This window comes from Oryzias melastigma, linkage group LG19 (genome assembly GCF_002922805.2).
Source record: "Oryzias melastigma strain HK-1 linkage group LG19, ASM292280v2, whole genome shotgun sequence".
NCBI lineage: Eukaryota > Metazoa > Chordata > Actinopteri > Beloniformes > Adrianichthyidae > Oryzias > Oryzias melastigma.
Genome location: NC_050530.1, coordinates 9,490,642 through 9,500,350, shown reverse-complemented (window position 1 = coordinate 9,500,350; position 9,709 = coordinate 9,490,642). Strand labels below are relative to the sequence as shown.

Sequence of the window (9,709 nt, the reverse complement as noted above, 5' to 3'; positions counted from 1 at the left end):
AGCTGGTCATTCCTTCTCACAGTTTTCCCAACAATTTATATGTCATAGACACTTATCAATGTTCTTTGTAGCTGTAGTGTCCCCAGTAATTGACTTTTGTCCAGACCAGTGACATGAATAAAGATGGACAAAACAAGCCTGTTTCCTCCAGTTCCAACATAATGAAGTCAATTCAGTCGCTATTGTTCTGCGGTATGGCTATTGCCCAATTTCACCATTTTGGGACCAAACATCGTTAGCAAGCAGTGATTGGTTCAACAATCTGTCAATAAAACGCTTTGAACATTTTAGGTGGGGCCAGCAGGCACCACATCCGGGATCTGATTGGCTAGTTTATAACTTGATAACTAGCAATAAAGAAAATATATAATGATAAAAAAAGAAATAGGTTTACCAAGAACATGTTAAAAACAGACACCAGAGAAAGAATGGTTATTTTGACAAACAGAATGACTGAATAATCGCCGTTTATTTTCAATAGAAGTTTATGGGATTTTGGCTTTCTGCGAACAGCGGGTACTTCCTGTTTGGAACACGAAGAGAACGTCAGTTCTCTCTATGTACGGTCTATGGGGTTCAAAAGAGATCTTTAGTCACATGGTTTTGTTTACAAGCTTTGGTTAAAAACTGAAATGTCCGTTTGACAGCAGTCTGAATACAGACCAAAGGCAAGGTTCAAGACTCAATCCGGACATTTCCAGTCTGACTACACCCCGAGTTACCACAAACACACAAGTCCTTAGCACACAAATCAACAGTCTTTGACTTTTCTCTAATTTCCTAATTAATATCTGGGAAATGCATTTACACGAAAGCACCAAAGCAAACTCCACACACCAAAATGTGTCTAGAAAGGCACTAACAGCCAAACTTATGTTTTGGGGGGAAAAACCCTGTAACCCAACAGCTATTGATAAAGCCTGCCAGAAAAAGGCAGCTACTAACATCCCAGTGTTTCCTTCACCACCTGACTGAACTGTGAATCCGTTTATTTGTGCCGTACATTTTTTTTGTTTTTGTTTTAACTGAAGACCACCTGTTGATGCCGCACCGGGAGAGTTTAAATGGCTGAAACTGACCCAAGAGTGATCTTGTGTTTCTGGCACATGAGTGAGAAGAGATTAGCCGGATTTTCGGTCTTTAGAAACATGCCCACAGGTGTCGAAGTGGCTGCGGTCTGTTTGAAGCTGTGAACAAAGAGACGTAAATCTGACGCTTCAGCGTGTGTGCAAGATCCCTGTTGTTTGAGTTAAGCCGGCTCTGTGCAGAAAAAAGAGCAAAGCTTTGAAGGTATTTCATAAAACTTTTACTAACCTGACTAAAGACAACCCAGATATATTTGAGGTGAAGTCAGCAACAGCTCCGTCCATGGTGAACACCTTCCCCCAACCCTCACCCATCAGTCAAAGCCCGAGCTCCTGCCAGATATTCCAGGTGCCACGGTGCCCATAAACCTTTTGGGAATTTCTGGCATTCCTTTTTTTTTTTTTTTTTTCATTTAACACCAATCAATAAAAGCGATCTGGAAACTTTTTAAGCTAATTCAGTTACATTTTTAAGGAATTATGTAAAAGTGAAACATTTATTCAATTTATTTTATATATAATTTGACAAAATGTTTATTCTTTTTTATGGAAATATGTGTCCAAAGCAGATGTGGGGTAAACCCATGCTATTTGATCTGCCAGATACTCTTCTGTAGCTCCTTTATCATGCCTGCTAGGACATGTGGCAAAGCACTGAGCGGCCATTGTCCCCCCCCCGGCACACACACACACACCTCAAGTCCTGAAAGACTATCAAGCAGGCCGCTATAAACAAGATGGGAATAATGTTTGACATTCTAACTTGATTGTAAACAGACAAAGGTGGTTGAGATTTCAGAGTTGACTGTCAAAGTCCACATAGTTCAGTAAACAACCGGAGAATGGCTGATCTAAACGGGCTGTGGGCAGCTGGATGTGGACGGGGGGTTGCTGGTGTCAATCTCCACCCCCAGCTTTCTTCCTCAGACCCCCATTTTTTTTTTAAACCCTGACGTTTTATGTGCAGGGGGTAGAGCCAGTTAAAAAGTTGTAAAAATGTCCTCGGATGTTGATGACTTTTCAAGCCTTTGGGACTGTGAGCGGGACATCAGTTGTCTTGGGATTTGTAGTTTTTCACTTTAGTGTTAGCTCATGTCTTTGTGTAAATACTCAAAGATTTGGTGAAGTTATTTCTGGAAACATTTTTAACTTTTAATTACATGAATTCCTCAAGCCAATGAGCAAATGATCAAACGTCATGCATACTTGGTCTAATGCATTTAAAATATAAGGCGGATGAGCCAAAGCGCAGCAACATTACGATGAGCATTAATGGGGCGTTCATGGGCTCATTACCACAGTTTCAGCTGCAATTTAATAATGAATGTAATCACATTTTCTTCTTTATCCTACATTAAATATTCAATTTTAATCAGGAAAAACAATGATGTGAAAACTTTAAAGCCTCCTCCTATTTTTTCAAACATGAATATTTAAACTTACAAAGATTTTGATGTTTTTGTCAGTATTTCTTAGCTCAGTGTCGAACAAAAAAATAAGTTCTGAAGAAAAGTAGCCACTACAATATCCTGTATTGGGTTGCCAATTAAGGCTATGGTCACATTTCCTAAAACGCCACCGTGGTGACCTAAATCCAAGTATTTCAACAAATTCGTCACACAGATGGGCCGGCAGCCCCATTTTACATGAGGCGCAGTGGCCAGGGAGGTTTCAAGAAAAAGTTAAAATTTCATGGTGACCAGACGATTTTTCTCTGCAAGCTGACATCGGTCAGTCGCCGCCGGGCACATTTACGCCTGGTTCACACCGGACGCGGAGTGCGTGCGGTATCCACTTAACCTCCAGTTCACATCAGACACGTATTTTTCCATGATGGTCAACAGGCGTTGCTGCTCAGGTTCCTTTTGCCATCATCAGACACCCAACAACCTCCACACACAAACACATAGTCGGAACACAACGTTGATCTGTGCTTGTTCGTGTCTCAGCGTCTGTTTGCTTTTTATTTTCATTTCTACAGTCTTTTCTACACGTCTATAACAGTATTTTATTATGAAAAGTTGGTTATATTTGAAAATTGACCGGATTTTCTTGTGTCTTGGCGTAACTTCCTGCCAGAATTAATATTGATTACTTAAAATAGACCAGACGCAGAAACGATCGCTGGTGTGAACTACTCCATAGGATAACAAGGACGGCAAATGGAGGTGGTCTCCATTGTGCGTCTGTGTGAGCCAGGCGTTAAGAAGTCACACGGGGACAGACGGGAAATGATGTCTTTACGAAATCAGGTGACAGCTGAGTGGCCACGGGGCGGTGCCAGCTCTGATTGAACGATGTGTCTCTGAACGGTGGGACGACCATATCAAGTGATACTAGCCGCCTGGGGGTACATAAAAAGCGGGACAATCTGCTTACCTGATGGCCAACTTTTCCATTAATCTTGACCATGGCAACAATAAAAAAATCAATAAAATAAAAAAAAAAAAAATCGAGCAATGACATGAAATCTTGACGATTCTGCTGATGCCTCCCCATCGCATGGTGGCAGTTGTATTTCTGACTATAGCATCAAATATGGAGTCAAAACAAATCCAAATTTGTTTCACTAAATGCCAAAATGTTAATTTGTAAAAAAATCTTGGGAAATGCTTCATTACTATTGTCAAGCATGGCGGTTGAGGTATAATGGTTTAGAGCAGGGGTCCCCAAACTTTTTCTTGTGAGGCCTCTTCTCTGATGGGTCGGGGGGGTCGGTTTGTAGGCTAACAGAAAAAGTGCAACATTCATAGCCTAAACACAAACATTTGTCCTTCCAGAAAACCACACAGATGTTTTTTTAGACTTATTCTTAAATACTCAAAATGTGTAACTTTTATCTGGTGCCAAGTGATTTATATCATGTTTTTAGAGACAAACAAGCATGCGGTTCGTAGAGTAATGACTTGCACGGTTTATAGGGGCCTGTCATATATATTTTTTGATTGTTGCTCCCTCTCAATACAAACGTTTTAAAAGATTTGAAGAAAATATCTTAGTTTTTTTGTTACAACAAACAACAATTTTAAATCTTGTATTTTAAATATATCTTTTTTTCACAGTTTAAAGGTTTTGTGGAAAAGCTGCACATTCACATTCCACGTATTCATCAGAACCAATCAAAACTACCAAGGATGACACACACTTTTTTCCATTTCTGGACATTTATTTAGTACAAGTTTGATTAAAAGCAGCCAAAAACCAACCAATTTTCTCAAATCTCCCCTGCTCCCTTCCTTTTGTTCTGCCTAAAAAAACCACCTGTGTTTTATTGTCCATTTCAGACGTGACACACACCCCCGCCGTACTTCTGACTTAATCATGACCCGGACACATGCTCACTGAACGCAGGAGAAACTGAGGGAAATAGACGAATGAGAGAAAGACAAAAGGTGCAAAAGGTTCGACATGAATCACGAGGAGACAAGTGAAACGTTCAGGAGCAGCTGGAGGTGATGATTATGAGAAAAATCTGTGAGGAGGGAGAGGAAAGGGAAACAGGAGCTCCTCGAAGGCCAAAGAATTGATCAATCAGTGGGTCGGCCCACCCTGAAGAGGCTTTTGGAGCAGTGAGCTACGTTTCTTCCAGATCTGGAGGTTTTGTGGAGGAGGTTGATAAACTGTTTATCACCTGATCTTTTGGCTTTCGCAGGGGGAAAAACTGCACGTTTGAAAGGAAAGCAGAAATTCGGAAGTGGGCACGCATGTCAGAGCTGATCAGTCTGCAGCAGGTCCGATTCTGAGTCACTGTAGAGTTTTTGTCGTTACATGATGAATATCCTGAAATGCCAGAGCAGCAAACATCGGTTATTGTGGCCTGATATCTTGCCATTTCTAACCCCACTGTTTCGGATTTCAGGTTCTGTCGGCCACAAAGGAAAAACTGAGCAGAAGCCAGCAAAAGATTCTCGCTATGAAATTTCACTCTAAAGGTTTTGAACCCCTTGCAGAGCTGGTTTTGTGCCTTGACTGAAATCTATCATTGTTTTTTCCAAATAAAAAAAAGAGAAAAAAATGTGTTTTTCTTGCAAAACCTCAAAGCTGATATCTGAATTAAAAAGCTCATTGTAAAATAATAACAATAATAATAATAAATGGATGTGGTTTTGGCAATTCATGGCAAATCAAATTGATCGATTTTAAGGGAAAAGTTATGACTCTATAGTAATTCAGCTCCTTTATTGGTTTCTCAAAAATGCACAATTATAAATCATATCTCAATAAATGAAAGTTTTACAGATTTTGCTCTTTTGTTGGTCGTTCTTACCTTTGCAGGCTCGTCGGTGAGTTATGGGTCGGGCCATGTCTCGGTAAAATCCCTCCTTGCAGTAATGGCAGTGACGTCCGGCCGTGTTGTGGCGACAGTTCATGCAGACTCCTCCACTCTTCCTGCCTGACAGCTTGTACAGCTCCATGTTGAATCGGCAGCGCCGAGCATGCAGGTTGCAGTTGCACGCTGCGGAGGGAACAGCCAACAAGTTTTGTTACCCAAAAATGTAAACCTCTGTACAACCCCACAGAGAGCGGAGAGATTTTCCCGTAAAACGCTACAATTATGAATATTTTAGTGAGCTAAGCTGCTGCTCTGCAGATCATCAATCAAAAGTGGGATTTGCAGAACTCATTTTCTCAGTTTCATAATTAATAAATCTAGCTTTTTTCAGCCCGTTGGTCATTAATTTCTATTAAAAAAAGATTAATTTCACGAATCAGTGATGAATAAAGAGCTAAAATGGATTTGTGCCAGCTCTAGTCTTAAAAAAAATATATAAAAAACGCTTCACGGATCAACTTGCATTTACAGCTCTTGTATTCATGGATTTTTCCTGCACCAACGAGTCTTTCCACCGATGTCTGCCACTTCTAGCATTACATATAAACAATGTTTTCTCTTTCCATGCAGGAGGGGGTTACACTTTGTTCTCTTGTGAGAACGGCTCTTCTTGTTTATATAAAAAGGTCTTAGGTAGGATCCTAAACAGGGTAAAAAGGAACAATTGCATGGCTTACATTTTAGAGCCAGTATAGGAAAAAAAAATCCCAAATATTTAAGTACAGTAGTTTTGAGCATCAAATTAAGTAATAAATTAATTGGATTTTCTTCAAGACAACTTCAGTCAAAACAAAAGAAATGAGCATTATGATTGATACTTAAGCAAATAGTGGAAGAGGACACAAAGTCAGTTATTATTTATTTTAATTTATTTGCTGGATAAATTTGCTGGACTCAGATAAAATCATGTTTTTTTGTGTTTCTAACATCTTCTTGTGACATTTTTCCTCATGATAGAGAACATATGTACGCTTTTGTGTGTGTTTCTGATTATTTATTTAATCAAACTGTAGTGTGTTGTTGGATAAAACCTGTTGGTGTGACTCTGAAACTACCACACTCACAAGCTCCCTGTTCTTTTCTGCTCTGATGCATCCGCTTGTAGATGACTAGATCAATGTACGTCTTTATTTTTCTGGACTAAAACCATATGACTAAATAGTTCGGCTGAATAGCTTGTGGTTTGTTAGCTCGCCAATATTGCTCACCATTTTTGTTGCACCGGTAAGGTAAATTCTTGATCGTGCATTACATGCCTTTAGCATTACAGATTTTAATTACAGGCAGTTGGATTATTATTATGCCTTTAATTGTAACTTCATACACCAGTATATATTTTTTCCCTTTTCAAGCAGATTTTTTTTGACTCTATGAATGTAATTTTTCTTTTAGCTTTCAGTTTTGTGGCAAAAACCAGACAATCTGTTTTCCATATATTGTCAATTAATTATTTTTAGAGAATTGACATCAAGGTTTCTGTGTTGGTTGCACCAATTTTATATTTTTGGTACAACTTTCTGCAACTAAGATACACAAAGAAGGATACTCAAAAAAGAAAAAAAAAGTAACAATCTGAAGTACACAAAGACATAATATTGATATATTTTTGTATGGTAGTTTTCACTCTTTATTTTTACAATAACCCATTGGACAATTACAATATATATATATATATATATATATAGCAGCTAAGAAAAAAAACGTAATTACTTTATAAAGGTTGATTGGGATTTTTCTGATCTTGTCATGATCCCTTAAGACATTATTTGTATTTTTATGCAACAAATTAAAATAAAATTTACAACCAATCATCTTTCGTAAGACTCTGGGATATTTATGATTTGCTTTTTTCCATTTTTTTAACCAATAAACTTTAAACCCTTTGATACATTCTTAGGGAAACAAAAAAAAAGCAGATCCTTTCAGGATTGTGTAGAATTTTGTCTGTGTTAACGTGTGGAAAACAATCTTAAAATTCTATCTTACTTTTATAAAACCATTTTGTAGATGTGTATATGGAAATGAAACTTCTCAGTTTTTCGTTTCTTTTAAATGTTCCTTTCTTCTTAGAAGTGATGTAAAGCACTTCTTATTCCTGTTGTGTGGGAAACGTTCCACATAAATAATCATAAAATCCACCTGACAAAACCTAAAGTGTGACCAGTAATCTGAACAGTGAATAATTTGCTTCTCCGTTCACGTTGAAAAGGAAGCTGGGCACCTGGTTTGACAAGAGGCCCACTTTTATCCACTGTAGCCTTTAAAAAAAAAAAAAAAAAGGAGAAAAAAACGGAGAGAAATGTGGTGGTCGGGGGTTCACATTCCCAGACTGTTTTCCAATTCCATCCTGTTATTACGTGGTCCAATTTGTATGGAATTCCGCCATTAATAAAGTACTGTTTAATGTATGAATTCATATCAAAGCAGCACTTTTCGTACAGATTTTTCTTCCCTGCTTTGATGGACTCAGAAAGGACCCTTGACCCTCAATATAAAAGTGACAGCAGAAGTGCAACTTCTTTTTTAGTCTGTGTTGAAAGAGATGTTCTTCTCTTAACTCCATGAGTTGTACAAACGTGTACATTGATGAAACTGTACTCATTTTTTTATGAAAAAGGAAGATGACAAACACATAAGTTGTGGTCTGTGGAAGTCCGACCACAGATCATGATCAACCCTCTGAAACAGCTGCGAGAACTTGTGCCCATTAACACCTTTGCAGGCAAACCTCAAAGCAAGAGTTCACGCTTTCTTCTCAGCTGACACCATTTCCAAGGCATCTTCTTGATTTATCGCCATGCAACAAGATCAGCTAAAAAAGTAAAAGGAAAAAGAAAAGCTCCTTGAATGGAACCTATAAATGCTTTGGCATGTGTGGCGGTGATGGCTTTAACACCAGCCAGATTGCGTGCGGAAAGAGGGCGATGGTGGGATATCTCCAGACCAGAGAGAGCTAAGAGACACATGGAGCTAAACATGATTATGAAAAAGGTGGTTTTGATGGGTTCCTCTATGTGCAGCTGCCTCAGCATCCTGGAATGTTTATTGGTTTGTTTTGAAGTGCTTGTGCACACACATGCCGACACCCCACCTACCATCAACCTGCCGACCCCCCATCAACTAAATTAGACTCAGCGGGGATTACTAGCCTCTGTTGAAGGCCATTTTTAACTCATTAACAAATCAAAGTCTCGTTGCTCTGAAAATAAAAAAAAAAGTCATCTATTGTGGAAACAAGTTTAGGATTTAAATTTAACATCTAACAAAAGCTGTGAGTTTAACAAATAAAGCTAGACAATAAAAAACTCATTAAAAATGTCAGACAAGATAAGAGTTTTACCACCTATGTGGCAAGAAGTCAAAGCTCCTCTAAGCTGGTTTGCTATTTCAGAGAACATTGATACATCACGATAAATTCACATTTATCCCATTTTTTAAAATAAGTCTTCAAAATACGTCTCAAAATATCCAGCAGTATTTAAAAAAACACATTAGGGACTTATAAATCCCTTTTAGAAAACAAAGTGATTTTATAACCGTAGAAAAAGCTGGATATTGCCTTATTAAATATAAACACTTTTTAAGAGGAATTTCAAATTGCCTTGTAAAAAATTTGTGAAAGCACAAAAAGTGCAGATTTGGTGTTAATATCATTTTTTTCAGTGCTTGAAATAAGAAAAACTATTACTTCATTTGCCACACTATAAGGCATACTTAAAAGTATTGACCCTGTCAAAGGCAAATTGAGTTTTAGTAACAGAAAAAAATGTGATATTTGGGGAAAATTACCATATGGAGTACCAATATACAATTCTGACTGGTTTACAAATTAGCCGTTAGCGAGATGGCCTGTGGACAGGATATCGATTACATTTAAAATTGTAAGAATCTTTATTTTGTCTTGTTTTGTCTTGTTTCTCTTGATAAGTGACCCCTTATGACTTCAATATGATATGAGCGCCAACTTTATATCTACAGAACTTTTTTAAAACAACGTAACAAAGATAACAAAACTATAAATAACTAAAATGATGCTAGCATTTAGCTAAATCTGTAACACCTGTCCAGAGAGGGCTAAAGTCCAACTCCAACTATATTTTTTCCATTGTAAAATCATTCCCAATGGTCTTTAACTATGACAATGTAGTTTTTAACCAAAATCAACAAGGTTATGTCGTTTTCTGAGACATATTATCTGCAGACTCTCCCACTAGCTTACATACACCCCCTCACCCCAAGCTAACATTAGCCAGTATTGGACCTTTGCAGCCGTACCGTTTTGAGTCAGATG

The 9,709-nt window shown here is 38.0% G+C and overlaps 1 protein-coding gene and 1 long non-coding RNA gene across 4 annotated transcripts in view; one reads left to right on the top strand and one right to left on the bottom strand.

Moving 5' to 3' along the window:
* Nucleotides 1-9,709, bottom strand: part of ntn2 (netrin 2) — a 45,260-nt gene that overhangs the window by 13,434 nt on the left and 22,117 nt on the right. For all 3 annotated transcript variants that reach the window (XM_024284484.2, XM_024284485.2, XM_024284482.2), the window contains exon 3: nucleotides 5,353-5,541. In XM_024284484.2, the coding sequence (XP_024140252.1) occupies nucleotides 5,353-5,541 (189 nt within the window). The remainder of the gene's footprint in view (nucleotides 1-5,352; nucleotides 5,542-9,709) is intronic.
* On the top strand, nucleotides 4,149-5,172 carry LOC112153983. Its single transcript, XR_002920577.2, has 3 exons — nucleotides 4,149-4,654; nucleotides 4,738-4,816; nucleotides 4,945-5,172. It is a non-coding gene; the product is annotated as an uncharacterized LOC112153983 (long non-coding RNA).